The 15,660-nt window shown below is 37.8% G+C and overlaps 1 protein-coding gene across 1 annotated transcript in view; it reads left to right on the forward strand.

The window, feature by feature from the left end:
• CFAP91 (cilia and flagella associated protein 91) overlaps positions 1-14,002 on the forward strand; it is a 98,575-nt gene extending 84,573 nt beyond the window's left edge. The window contains exons 17-18 of the mRNA XM_045088428.1: positions 4,551-4,716; positions 12,883-14,002. Coding sequence (XP_044944363.1) covers positions 4,551-4,702 — 152 coding nt within the window. The 3' untranslated portion in view covers positions 4,703-4,716; positions 12,883-14,002. The remainder of the gene's footprint in view (positions 1-4,550; positions 4,717-12,882) is intronic.
• The last annotated feature ends 1,658 nt before the right edge of the window (positions 14,003-15,660 follow it).

A 15,660-nucleotide genomic window follows, 5' to 3' on the forward strand; every position in this document is an offset into this window, starting at 1 on the left:
TTTACAATTACGCCAAAAAGAATGAAATACCTAGTAATAAACTTAACCAAGGGGGTAAAAGATGTCTACTCTGAACAGTATAAAACACTAATGAAGGAAATTGAAGATGACACAAATGGAAAGACATCCCATGTTCATAGATTGGGAGAACAAAATTGTTAAAGTATCCATACTACACAAAGCAATCTACAGATTTAATGGAGTCCCTTTCAAAATTCCAACAGCATTTTTTCACAAAACTAGAACAAATCATCCTAACATTTGTATGGAACCACAAAAGACCCCGAATGACCAAGGCAGTTTTGAAAAAGAAGAACAAAACTTGGAGGTGTCACAATCCCAATTTCAGGATATGCTACAAAGCTGTAGCAATCAAACCAGTGTAGTACTAGCACAAAAACATGTATATAAATTAATAAAACACAATAGAAAGCCAAGAAATAAACCTACAATTATAATAGCTGACTAATTTTCCACAAAGGAGACAAGAAAATGTAATGGGAAAAAGTATCTTTAATAAATACTGTTGAGAAAACTGGACAGCTACATACAAAAGAATGAAGCTGAACCATTTTCTTATATCATATACAAAAATACACTCAAAATGGATTAGGGACATATGTGTGAGACCTGAAACCATAAAAATTCTAGAAGAGAGCACGGGCAGTAATTTCTCTGAGGTTGGTCATTGCAACAATTTTCCTAGATAGGTCTCCTGAGGCAAGGGAAACAAAAGCAAATATAGATTACTGGGACTACATCAAAATAAAAAGCTTCTGCACAGCAAAGGAAACCATCAACAAAGCTAAAAGAGAAACTACTGAGTGGGAGAAGATATTTGCAAATGACATATCCAGTAAAGGTTTAGAAAAAATATAAAAAACTTTCACAACTCAACACCAAAAAAAAAAAAAAATGGACAGAAGACATGAACAGACATTTCTCCAAAGACATACAGATGGCCAGAAGACACAGGAAAAGATGATGATACCACTAATCATTAGGGAAATGCACATTAAAACCATGGTGAAATATCACATCATACCAGTCAACCTGGCTAAAATCAAAAACACAAGAAAAAGTGTTAGCAAGGATGTATTTAAAAAAAAAAGGGGGGGGAACCTTGTGCATTTATGATGGTAATACAAGCTGGTGCAACCACTGTAGAAGACTGTATGGAAGTTCCAAAAAAAAAAAAAATGAAAAATAGAATTACCAAATGATCTAGTAATTTCACCATTGGGTATTTACCTAAAGAGTATGAACAGTAATTTGAAAAGATATATGCACCCCTGTGTTTACTGTGGCATTATTTAAAATAGCCAAATTATGGAAGCAGCCTGTTCCATCAGTAGATGAATGGATAAAGAAGATGTGGTATATATCCACTATGGAATATTACTCAGCCATTAAAAAAGAATGAAATCTTGGGGTGCCTGGGTGGCTTAGTGGGTTGGGCCTCTGCCTTTGGCTCGTGTCATGGTCTCAGGGTCCTGGGATCGAGTCCCGTGTTGGGCACTCTGCTCGGCGGAGAGCCTGCTTGCTCTTCTCTCTCTGTCTGCCTCTCTGCTTACTTATGATCTCTCTCTCTCTCTGTCAAATAAAGAAATAAGATCATTAAAAAGAAAGAATGAAATCTTGCCATTTGCAACAACATGGATGGATCCAGAGGGTATAGTGCTCAGTGAAGTAAGTCAGACAGAGAAAGACAAACACTATGATTTCACTCCTATGTTAAATTTAAAAACATCAAATCAACAAACAAAAATAGACAAATAAGAAAAAAGAATCTTAACACAAACAGATGGTTACCAGTGGGGAGACTGGTGGACAAATATATGAAATAGGTAAAGGGGACTAAGAGTTCACATAACGTGATGAGCACTGAAGAATGTATAGAGTTGTTGAATCACTGTATTATGCACCTGAAACTAATATAACACTATTTTAATTGTACTGGAATTTTTTAAAAAAGAATAAAAATTTTTAAAATGATCTTTTGTAAGCCTCAAATGTTTACAATAAAAAAATATGGAAAGAGCCCAGATGTCCATCGATTGATGAATAAAGAAGATGTGGTATATGAAGATACAATGGATTATTACTCAGCCATCAAAAAGAATGAAATCTTGTCATTTGCAACAACATAGATGGAACAAGACAGTAGTATGCTAAGCAAAATCAATCCATCAGAAAAACAATTATCATTTGATCTCACTCTTGTGGAATTTAAGAAACAAAACAGGATCATAGGGGAAGGGAGGGGAAAATAAAGTAAGATGAAATCAGAAAGAGAGACAAACCATAAGAGACTCTTAACTCTAGGAAACAAACAGGGTTGGTGGAGGGGAGGTGGGTGGAGGGTGGGGGAACTGGATGATGGGCATTAGTAGGGCACTTGAAGTAAGGAGTCCTGGGTGTTGTAAGCAACTGATGAATCACTGAATAATACCGCTGAAACTAATAATACAGTATATGTTAATTAAATTGAATTTAAATTAAAAATTTTAAGTGAAAGAACAGCTTGGTTATTTTTTTTACAAGGTTTCCATGTTATGTGGGGAATTCTGGACAGACTTAGAGAAGTATAACATTTCAGATCACCTAAAAGGGACAAAGGAATGATAGAATTCTAATGCATTGGAAGAAAACAAAGAAATATCTTTTTTTCCATTACATAAGTGTACTGTAATTTTTAAGACAGTACCTTCTAGTTATAAGCATTTAGTTTGTTTCATTGTGTTTTCCCATACCTAGCAGTGCTGCAAGCAATATATTTTATGCAAATCCTGGTCATGCTACTGACAGTAAATTCCTAGCATTATGGTGCTGGAAATAGGGCATGTGCCTTTTACTTTTGCTAGGTGTTACGAAAAGATTGTCCTAATTCATACTCCCATCATAGGTATATGGTAGTGCTTATACCAACAATATTTAATTTCCAGATAAAATAATCAATGTTTTTGTGTCATCTTATAAAAGGGATCTTGTGTTTTCTGAATCTTAAGAAAATATGTAACTCCTTTTTATTTTTCTTAGATCCAAAGTGAGGTCAGCCTGCTCCAGGTCAACTCTAACTGAGGGAATTGAAGGAGGCAGGGAAATAGTGTGTTTAGTAGTTACTAGTTTATGACCCATCCCCTAGCTTCTCTGGGCTCTGAGGGAAAGTGGCCTTTGAAGAGGCACTTCAGCTTAAGGAATCCAGTGGAACTTGTCTGTGGGGAGGGTGGGGAAGTCCTTAGCCTCTTCTCTTTGTATGTTTACCCCATGAAGAAAGCCATCTGGACAGGGAGCACACACTGGGACCTTTTTGTTTCTCTTTTCAAATAAAAGAACCATATGTATTATATATACTCTTTACCCCAAATTAAGATAATATTTACAGACCGTGTTTGAGATATTTCGTGATTGAAAAGACCTGTATATAGATATAAAATAACAGTGACTACCGAATTTTAAGTGCATGCTAAGTTCCAGATACTGTGCTAAGCATTTAAAAAGTACCTATATCAATTTCTTAAAATACCTAGAGGTCTATTCTTATTTTTCAGTTCTGGAAATAAGTGCTTAGAAATTTTATACAACTTACAGATTTGAACTGTGGTCTGTGTGGAAGTTGCTGTGTGATTTATCCTCTGTAAACTTGCTGACACTTGAATAGCACAGAATCCATAGTACTTCTTCCTGTCCTTTACTAGCTGTATGATCTGGGGCAAATTACTTAATCTCTCTGTGTCTCCATTTCCTTCTCCGAAAATGGGGATATTATTAATAGTCTCTTTTAGGCTTGTAGGGTGGTTTAAATGAATATATGCCAACTGCTTAGAACAGTGCCTGGCACAAAGTAAGGGCAAATGCTAAATGCTAAATCATCATCATCAACTTCAGGATTAGTGCCTTCTGAGGGAACTGGGATGCCTAACTACTAATTCTTGATAATAAATATCCTTCGAATATGGAGCAAAGACCACCTTCTACAGCCATGAGCTCAGAAACTTATCATCAGTCAACAAGTATCTTCCAGGCTCAAAGAAAAGTAGGAGACAAGGTCTCTACCTTTAAGTCATTACAACCTAGTTAATAAACAAAACGGAACTCACGCGGAGTGCTTCAGTGCTGCAAGTGGGTTTGTACGAACTCAGGTGTGGCCGTGGTAGATGCGGGCTGGCCCAGTCGGAGGAGACTTCTGGAGGAGCTGGGACCGGAGTTGGGCTACGCAGAGAGGGTAGAACCGCAGTGCAGGCATTCCAGGGGAGGGCAGCTGTGGAGGAGAGGAATAGAGGAAGCCTGGTGGGGAGGAGCAGGACCACCCGGAACCTGAGAGTGGGAACAGGGGGAACCGCTCTCATGAGCCAGGAGCCTAGATCTGGCTCCTGGCGGAGGTGTACTTCTAAAACAGAGAGCAGGTCATTGTCATTTAATCTCATCAGCTTTAAGCAAGGGAATATGGGGCTTACAGAATTATCATTTCTATCACTACTTTCTTGAACATCTTTGGGAATGATCTTGTTTAGACTTTCAGAGTAAAATTTCTTGTCGCTTTGGCACAGTGAGGAACGCCCAGCGGAAGCACATTCTTGCAGCCCATCAGATCATCCACAGCCACACGGAAGACATGGTCAATAAGGACTTTGTGGAGCAACAGCAGGATGAGGCGGCCTCAGACACAGACGAGTTACCCGAGGGAGAGACTCAAAAATAAGAACCACAGCTCAGGTGAGGTGGGTTTTTCATCTGAGAGGAGGCAGAGAGGAGGAGAGGCAGCAGCATTCAGTTCTCTGCTCTAGTCCAACAACCATGATGTGTTTAAGAAAGTGAAACACTCCCATTCAAATCGGCACATTTCATCTAGGTTACGGAATCTACTACTGAAATGCTTAGAGAATAGAGTTGACATTATAGCAATTGGACTCTTGGGTCCAGGAAACAGGATCCTAGGTAATTTTTTATGGGTCCTTAAAGCAGATGATGGTAGTTCATCACAAATAAAGCTTAAAATGTGTGTTATAAAAAGCAGCTTGTTTTTAGGGAGTAGAGGAGGACTCCTTGTCTCATCAGCCTGGTTGTAAGCATAGTACGAGGCACAGGCTGTCCAATTCTAGCCCAGAGGCCACCTGCAGGCCCCACCAGGAGCTGGTCTTAGGTTCAACTAAACATCCCTGCTCACAAGACTAACACAGACAAGGTTTGATATGAGTTTGGTATCTGTCTACACAGCAAGAGAGAAGTCGGGAACTGCAGCTTTGAGCAGGGTGGCTGGCAGGTGCTTCTCTATATGGAAGCTCTTGTCGTGTCCACACAGACACAGTTACTTTATCCCCTGGTTACAAAGCTCAGAGGCAAGGAAGAGAGATTTACATTGGGTTGGTGCAGACCTGCCCTGCTTTCCATGCCTTGGGGTCCAGGATGTCTCATAATGACTCCACACGCCTCGTGTCTGGGTCCCCCTAATGGATCCACTCGGTTACAAAAGTCAGCACACTCAGGAAAACTCGAAGCTATGGTTTCTTGTTAGGTATTAATAGTTCATTTATAATTATTTCCAATAAAATGGTAGTTACTTGGTGGTTAAGTAGTGTAGCTTAGTAACATAGTTGATACAAACTACCTTATCAAATTACTAGAATAGAGCTAGGGAGTCAATTGAAAATAAAATTCTCATGAGAATTCCCATAAGAAGGGAAGTGAACCCTATACCTTCTGCCTCAGCCCTCCCTGGTCAAGCACATCAGTACTGTTTTGGCCTGAGAGTATGCTATCAGGAGAGGGAAGACACAAGGCTTACAGGAAAATTTGAGCCTGGCATTCAGAAGATTTGGATGTTAGCCAGCTCTGCCACTAACTATAATTTTATAGAATAATTTCCCTTCACTAGAGGTTTGCCTGTGCCTATGTGACCAACAGACCCTGTGCAAGGGAATCTATTAGGGCCTTAAGTTTCAACCAAAGAGGATTGTACAGTGGCTAACTGAACATAATTAAAAACAAAGAGGATCATAGAAGGGATATGGAGAGGAAGGGGCAGTAAAGAAAGAAAGCAGAGAGAAAACTGATAAAGGACTCTTAAGTACCAAGCTATGGCTGTAAATTACGGAAAAAATCTTTCATTTTTAATTAGTAATGAAAGAGCCTCTGAAATCCCCAAAGATATAAAACATGTATTTACATGTAACATTATCCATACATCTATGTAATATAAACTCAAGGACCATAGCATTTTGTCTATCTTATTATGATAAAAACCATCGTCAATACTTGGATAGTCCTTTGTCTTACATGAAAATTTAAGAAGATCAGTAATTTACATAGTTTAAAATGAGTATGTCTGCACTTACTTCTGAGTATAAAGTATCTCTTTACTGTTTTATTAATGTTTGGAACATGATGCTTAGTTATTCCCATTGTATGTACCCTCTCTTCCTTCTCTGTGGGAAGGAGGGAAGGACAGATGTGAGATTATTTAATAGTGCTTTGGGATGTAGGCACGGACCATTGATTTTAAAATATTTTTAATCAGCTTGAAGACAATGGAGAGCTAACAGTGAGGAATCTCTGGCCAGATATCTAAGAGAAGACATATTCAGAGAGGTGATTCTGGCATTTGCAGCTGCCTTTTTTTCCCCCTGAAGGAATGTGCATAGTTTAGAATATGGGGCTGAAAAGCTGAGTGATGCTTTCACCAGCTTTGTAAAACTAGGGGGACAAAAACTAGAGTCAAGCTGGAGGCCCTGGTAAGCCTCCCCTATTTGGGTTGGGGCACCAACCCCTCGTTGGGACTAGGGGCACCTGGGTCGCTCAGTTGGTTAAATGTCCAACTCTTGATTTCAGCCCAGGTCCTGATCTGAGGGTCATGAGATCAAGCCCTGGGTCGGGCTCTGTGTTCCACAGGAGTCTGCTTGGGATTCACTCTCTCTCTCTCTCTCTGAAATAAATAAATAAATCTTAAAAAAAAAAAAAACCATATATATATATATATCTCCTCTGGTTCACACCTGGAGAGGAATTTGCCTCAGGATGAATCATATTCTGACCCTCACCCATACCTGATTTAGAGGATATTTAGATGAGACTTAGATGATGCTCTAATGAGTTAAGACTTTGGGGGCTATTGGGATGGAATGGTGAGAAGGACATGAATTGGGGGGGGTGGGTATGGAGTACTACAGACTTGTGTCCCCCCAAAATTCAGATGTTAAAGCCCTAACCTCTAATATGATGATATCTGGAGATGAGGGCTCTGGGAGGTAATTGGCTTAGATGAGATCATGAGGGTGAGTCCCCTATGATGAGAATGGTGCCCTTATAAGAAGAGACACAGAGAGCTTGTCCTCTCTTTTTCCCTGCCATGTGAGAACAGGCCAAGAAGACAGCCATCTACAAACCAAGAAGAGAGTTTTCCCCAGAAACCGGCCATGCTGACATCTTGATCTTAATCTCCAGAACTGTGAAAAAATGAATTTCTGTTGTTTAAACTCCCCAGTTAAGGTATTTTGTTAAAGCAGCCTGAGCTAACACACTTATGTTTAAAGAGATAAAAGTCAACGTTGAAATTTTCAGAATTGGAGATGATACAAATGATATAGCAGATTTCTACTGTAAAACAGAAATTCTAGATTCTAAAAATACAGTAATGAACATGAGAAACTCAATGAATGAATTTAAGAGCAGGATAAATATAGCTATGGAGAAAACTAATAAATTAGAAGATAGGTCAGAAGAATTTGTACCTAGAAAGAATAAAGGAACAAAAAGGTGGAAACTACAGAGGAGATGCAAGGATAGATGTAGGATGACTTAATTATTAGGAAGAGACAAGAGGATAGTAGGAGTGGACCACTGATTCAAGAAATTTGACTGCTAAGAAAAGAAATATGTCAAGAAATCCTGAATTTATAAAAACCAATGAGAGACTCAATATTTATAACAAGCCTTCTTTTTAAAAAAAAAATTAAGATTTTATTTATTTATTAGACAGAGATCACAAGTAGGCAGAGAGACAGGCAGAGAGAGGGGGAAGCAGGCTCCCCACAGAGCAGAGAGCCCATGCAGGGCTCAATCATAGGACCCTAGGATCATAACCTGAGCTGAAGGCAGAGGCTTTAACCCACTGAGCCACTCAGGTTCCCCTCTAACAAGCCTTCTTAACTCCAAGCAGAAAAATATTAAAAATCTATACCTACATATATTTTAATATGACTGTGAAAACAAAAGAGAAAAAATATCTTTAAAGTTTTCAGGGGAAAAGGACGTGAATTGTCTTCAAGACATTAATTAAAAATTAAAGAGCAATAATTAAACTGAAGTTGACTTCTGGCTAGAAACAAAGCCAGAAAATAATGGAGTGATAGCTTCAAAATGCTGAAATAGTATAATAACATAGGCTTCTATACCATGCCAATATATCCTTCAAGAATGACAGTGAAAGACATATTCAGATAAATGAAACAAAATTAGTCACTAGGACATCTTCACTACAAGAAATTACTAAAGGATGTTGATCAAATAGAAGGAAGATTATCCCAGTTGGAAAGTTGGATATAAAGAATATGTGGATATTTTTTAACTGCAAAAAAAAGAAGAAGAAGAAGAAGAAAAAGCAACATTGGTGACATGGTTACACAGCATAAGTAGAGCAAGAGTCCGAAATCCGTGTATGGGCTAAATTGTTGTAAGGCATTTTGCTTTATCTAGAAGAGGGATAAAGTGTTATTTAGCATTATCTTTGATGACTCAAGGCAACAGTCCGTAACGTCTAAGGTAACTTCTAAAGCACAGTAGAAAGATGTATGACACTAAACTAATAGAAGAAAATGGAATAAAAGTCCCACTCAATATAAAAGGAAGATAGAAAGGAGAGGAAAAGGAAACAAAACCAATAGAAAGCACTGAATAAAATGGTAGGTTTTTTTATTGTGGATTCATCACTAATTTATATTAAATGTAAATAGCTAAATGCCCAAAGTCAGAATTTGTCAGACTGAATAAAAATAAATGCTGTTTGTAAGAAGCATATGCAAAATCTAAATATACAGAATGCTTACAAGTTAAAGGATTAAAAAAAGATACCATGAAAACAGCATCCACAGGAAAGCGGGAATAACAATATTAGTATTAGACAGGGAGGGCTTTAAAGCAGAAAACCCCACTAGACAAATGAGGGTTACTTCATAAAGATAAAGGTTTTAATTCATTGGGAAGGTTTCAGTCACAAATAGGAATGTATCTAGTAACATGGCCTCAACCTTTGTAAAGCAAATGTAATAGCACTGCATAGAAAAACAAATCCGAAATAATGCTAGAAAATTTTAATCACTCTCAGGAATTGGTGGAGCAACCAGAGAAAAAAAAAGAAATGGAAGGTTTGAAATACATAATTAAGAAATTTGCCTAGTGGAAATTTATAGAATATTACACCTAACAACTCCAGAATGCATACTCTTTAAGAATACACACAACAAACATGTACAAAAACTATTTATGGTCATAAAGCGAGTGTCAACCAATTCAAAGAGTTGAAATCCTGCAAAGTGTGTTCTTTGATAAAAATGCAATGAAATGGGAAATCAATGACAAGATAATTTAATATGTTTAATTCTAATTCTAATATGTTATAAAGTGTCATAGAACTAGAAAATACTTTGGACTGAAAAATGACAAAAATGCTAATGTGCATCAAACTTGTGGAATGCTGTTAATGTGGCACTTAGAAATTTGTAGTCTTAAAGGCATTCATTTGAAAAGATGAAAATAAGACTAAGCATTCTTTTCAAGAAATTATAAAAAGAACAGTGAATTAGGGCACCTGAGTGGCTCAGTAGGTTAAGCGTCTGCCTTCAGCTCAGGTCATGATCTCAGGGTCTTGGTATCGAGCCCTACATTGGGCTCTCTGCTCAGCCTGCTTCACCCTCTCTCTCTGCCTGCCTCTCTGCCTACTTGTGATCCCTCTCTCTCTGTCAAATAAATAAATAAAAATCTTAAAAATAAAAAAAAGAACAGTGAATTAGATGCAAAAAAGCAAAAGGAAAGAAATAATACAATAAAATAACAGCAGAATTTAATAAAACATAAAAATTTGAAGAAAACATTCATAAATTGAGGGACAGAATTTAATAAAACAAAAAATAGAAATGTCTTCTGATTTTAGTAGAATGTAGTAGGTAGCTGCAACATTTAGGGAAAATAATGGACACATTGTAAACATATTTCTAGAGACACTGGAGAGCTATGGAAATGGAAGGCACTAGATGAACAATAGCAGCAGAGAAGAAAGTCCTTCCTAAGGGATCTGCGATCACTGGCCATTTTCTTGTCTTGGGGCAGTAGCCGAGTTTGGGTACAAGCTGGGACTCAGGCTTGCCAAAGGCAGAAGATCTTTATTTACTAGCGGAAACAGAAACCAACAAGGCATTTAAAAATCAGTGTGGCGGGACGTGATGGATTACAATCGAGAGGGGCCCCGAACATATGACCAGATTTCCCCCACAGAATGTCAGCAATAGGTTTTTTGTGGATAAACCTCTTACTAGTGAAAACATGTTTGAATCTATCATGAGTTTTTTAGCCAGCTGTTTCAGTGGTGATCTTCACTCAGTCTCATGGATTTAACCATTGTTAATTTATTGTTCCATGATTTTTTTCGTCAGAAATAGCTGTATATCCTGACTTGCCTACCTCACTGATACTTGTTAGCTTAGCACTGATAACCCTTCAGTGCGAGTTTTTGAGCTCAGATTAAGATGGAGAGTTTTCGGGACGCCTGGGTGGCTCAGTGGGTTAAAGCCTCTGCCTTCCGTTCAGGTCATGATCCCAGGGTCCTGGGATCGAGTCCCGCTTCCGGCTCTCTGCTCAGCAGGGAGCCTGCTTCCTCCTCTCTCTGCCGGCCTCTCTGCCTCCTTATGATTTGTCTATCAAATAAATAAATAAGTCTTTTAAAAAAGATGGAGATTTTTCTAAGTAAGAAAACTAACCTTATCCACTACTATGGAATACTGAATGGCTTTGGAAATTAACTTTTGCTGTACACTTGATAATATTTTTTAAATGAATCCAACCTAAAATTACAAGGCAAAACAGAGCTTATATGGCAGAATTTACACTACGGGAAAGTCACTTCAATGGCAACTAACATTGAATCACAAGCAATGGCAACCTGCTTTTTATACTTCCTTTGCCTGTCACAAGTTAAAACAAGAAGCAAGATTTTAATCCCCATACATATTTGCAGTGGATATGTTATCTGAGTTTACACCTTCAGGAGCATTTTATGGACCTTGAAACAAGTGCAAAGGAAATTATCCTATTTCAAAGTCTCTTTAACTGTGCGAAGGAGGAATGTCCCACTTAACTTCAATTGGAAGTGATTAATATGTGTCGTAATGACATGCTAAGAGGGAAATATCAAGAGAAGAATCTAATGGAGTTCTGTAAATGCCCCCCAGACATAGATATGCGCAATTAAAAGCATATGCTCATGGTTGATATCGGTGTTGGCAGCACCTATCTGTGTGACAGACATTTTCAAAGCTGATGGGGATGGGTGTCGGGGGTCTCATTGTAAATGTTTATCTGCTATTGGGGATATGTAATCAATTTTGAAGCTCTGAACCTCAATTAAGCAAAATGTTATCCTCTAAATAAGACTTCTGGGGCGCCTGGGTGGCTCAGTGGGTTAAGCCTCTGCCTTCAGCTCAGGTCATGATCTCAGGGTCCTGGGATCAAGCCCGGAATTGGGCTCTCTGCTCAGCAGGGAGCCAGCTTTGCCCTCTCTATCTGCCTGCCTCTCTGCCTACTTGTGATTTCTCTGTTAAATAAATAGATAAAATCTTAAAAAAAAAAAAAGACTTCCATTTTTCTTATTAGTAGACCCATATTAAAAACAAACCTGTAGTCAAATATTATTACTGCCTTTGAATTTTATCAAAAATTTTGTGAAAATATCTTCTCCTGTTGAGGACCTATATAATATCCTTGATTTTATTTACTGGCCCACAAAGCCTAAAATATTTACTATCAGGCCCTTTGTAGAAAACATTTATCAATTCCTACTATGTAGCAGTTAAAACGATGAAGCAGAACTAAATACAACATGGATGAGTCTCACAAACATAGTATTGAAAGAAGCCAAATCCTAAAAAGAAATCTACAGTATGAGTTTAAATCCACACAAAACTATGGCATTTAAGAATGCATACTTAGGAGGTAAAGATACAAAAAAAACCAAGGAAGTAAATACTGTAAAAAATAAAAATCAAAATAGTGATGACTTTTAGAGGATAGAGAGAGGGTTGTGATTGCAAAGGAGGAAGTGGGAACTTACAAGACTTCTTGACCTGGGCGATATTTACACCGATGAATATTTAACATGAATTCACTAAGCTGCACATCGGTTTTATGTTATTTTCTCATATATGTCACATTCCTTAATTAAAAGCTAGAAATATGTATGCATACATACAAATGTGGATGGACTCATGAGGCCTACAATACACACCAAATATTTCTGGAAAGATCAACAAGAAATTGGTTTAGTATTTGTTGGAAGACCTGAGGACTGGGGAGAATAGACATACTCTCCGCACATTTATATCCTTTTGTAGTTTGACTTCTTTACAGTGTCCACATATTAAGTTTTCAGTTATAATTCAGTTAATGTAAGGATGGTAAGTCCTGTGATTTGGAAACAGACCCTGTGAGTTAAGAAACATTTGGATCGTGGGGCTCATAAGTGGCAGAGCTGGGCTGTCTGGCGTTGTCTGGCTCCTCAACCAAGGGTCTGTGTAATTGCATCACAGTAGTTTTTTGGATGTATAGGTCTGATAATGATTGTTTCTTAAAAGATCGCATAATCAAACATTTGTGGGTTTTTTTTCTGTTTCTTTACAGATTATCTCTTTTAAAAGAAGCTGTACAGATCATCATATGGAATTCCAGTAATCTGTGCTTCTCCCAAGATGTGCAGCTCTTATGGACTTGTCAATGTGTAATTCATGAGGAAAGATCTTTCTTCTCCCTAAACTTCCAATAATTTAAAATTATTTTCAGTAATTACAATCAAATGAAGGAGTTTATTTTCTTTAGTGTTTCGCAGATGCTCTACTTCAAGAGAAAATTTTCTCATGTCTCATTTCAGCATTTTGTTAACTAGGAGGATATTCTGGCTTGCTGAATCAAACAAAAAGAAATGTTACTGAATATTTCTTAAGTAGTTTTGGCTTGATATTCATAATGCATTGACCTTATCTGCTAAGTTTGGAAGTATGTACACCCCATGACCTGGCATTTCATCTCCTAAATACATACTCAGCAAAAATACATGGATATGTGCACCAATGGGCATGACAAGAATGTTCACAGCAGCACTTTTCATGACAGCCCCTAAATTAGAAACCCAAACCTCCACTGACAGTGGAACAGAAAAATAAGCTGTGGTATTCAGTGGCCCATCAACTTACCATTGAGACTAGCAGAAGAATATTCATGCAACACCCACAGAGAGGATGCTTTGGGCGAGCAATCTGCCCATCCTGTGTATTGACTAACATGAGGATCCCTCCTCAGTTAAATATTGGTAAATAGGGAAAAAACCTAAAACATAAACAAATCTATGTGGGCCCCATATCCACATTACTCTGACAACAGAATAAAAACCTATCTTAGAAAATACCCTTCTCTAGGAAACCAGAAAAGCTTCAGAAGCTATCTGCTTGGTGAGGAGGCAATAAGACATGGGCTCCTGGGAAACTGCAGCCGAGAATAAGAAGAGCAGATGCCAGCAGATGCAAGAGAAGAAAGCTGGCTAAGATGAAAAAAATACAAAAAGATTTAAAAATCCGTGGAACACATTTGGATGCAGTTAAAAGAACAGAAGTACCAAAGCAGAGAATAAAAGAGGTGATGTTGCCAACAAACTTCCTGTCGTCCTGTATGGTTTGGGAAGGATAAAGAGATGAGAATGACAAAGAGGTTACCTCTGGATCACCAATCCTAAAGCAATGGAATTCTTTTTTTTTTTTTTTTTTTTTTTTTTTTTTTTTTTTAATTTATTTATTTATTTATTTATTAAAAATATTTTTATTAACATATAATGTACTATTTGTTTCAGGGGTACAGGTCTGTGAATCATCAGTCTTAAACACTTCACAGCACTCACCATAGCACATACCCTCCCCAATGTCCATCACCCAGCCACCGTATCCCTCCCACTCACCACCCCTCCAGCAACCCTCAGTTTGTTTCCTGAGACCAAAAGTCTCTTAAGGTTTATCTCCCTCTCTGGTTTCATCTTGTTTCATTTTTCCCTCTTTCCCCCATGATCCTCTGTTTTGTTTCTCAAATTCCTCATATCAGTGGGATCATGTGATAACTGTCCCTCTCTGATTATTTCTTTTTTTTTTTTTTTTTTTAGATATTTTGTATTTATTTATTTATTTATTTTATTTTTTTTTTTAAATTTTTTATTTTTATAAACATATATTTTTATCCCCAGGGGTACAGGTCTGTGAATCACCAGGTTTACACACTTCACAGCACTCACCAAATCACATACCCTCCCCAATGTCCATAATCCCACCCCCTTCTCCCAAACCCCCTCCCCCCGGCAACCCTCAGTTTGTTTTGTGAGATTAAGAGTCACTTATTCTTAAAGAAGGAATCAAAACAAATAAAGTTATAATAAAAGATTTTCTGAGCTGAAAAAATACTTGTGCATATAAATTTGAAAAGGTTTATTTTTACTTTGTATTAGGAAAACAGTGATCAGGGTAACTTTTTTTCACCGGAGAATCACTGACAGGAAGGTACTGCACAGGTAAAGAGTCAGCTGCATTTTGCTTTGGTCCTTTAAAAATCTAACCTGGGGGCGCCTGGGTGGCTCAGTCAGTTGACCCCCTGCCTTTGGCTCAGGTCCAGATCGCAGCACCTCCCGCCACCCTGCTCAGCAGGAAGCCTGCTTCTCCTGCTCCCTCTGCTTGTGCTCGCTCTATCTCAAATAAATGAGTAAAATCTTTTTAAAAAATAAAAAGAAATAAAAATAAAAATGCTAACTTGAATGAGGTAACAGTTACCTGTAAAATAGAAAATCAGGAATGCAAGACAAAATGAGAAGCAGCAATGAGGCATGGTGGGCTAGAAGATAGGGGCAGGGCAGAGGTGTTATCCAATAGCAGGCGACAGCAGACTTACTCTGTAAGGAGTCAGATAGTAAGTAATTTAGGTTTTGTGGGCCAAAGAGTTTCTGCTGCAATTACTCAATTCTGCCATCATAGGGTGAAAGCAGCAATGGATAACATGTGGAAGGAACATGGCTACATTACAATGAAACTTGACAAACTGGCAGCAGCCAGATTTGGCCCATGACCTGTGGTTTGCCCATCTCTGCTATATAAGCTGTGAACCAAAAATCAAATATCCACTTTGAAAAAGTGGTCAAAGTGGCTTTGAATAGTTAACTATAATAATGATAATGAGATAGAATATTTTCTAAAACAATCTTTATGCAGTCTTCTAAAACTAAGATTTGTATTTAGACGTAAAGGAAAATACAGGGTTTTAGAGAATTCTCATTAGCTAATTGAAGTTTACCAGGAAGGGAAACTTTCTTCTGTTACTAGCATCCTTCTACTTAAAATGACTTTACTTAAACTACCTGAACCTTAATAACCT

The sequence above is a fragment of the Mustela putorius genome, unplaced genomic scaffold (genome assembly GCF_011764305.1).
Source record: "Mustela putorius furo isolate JIRA1106 unplaced genomic scaffold, ASM1176430v1.1 tig00003834_pilon_pilon_pilon, whole genome shotgun sequence".
Classification (NCBI taxonomy): domain Eukaryota; kingdom Metazoa; phylum Chordata; class Mammalia; order Carnivora; family Mustelidae; genus Mustela; species Mustela putorius.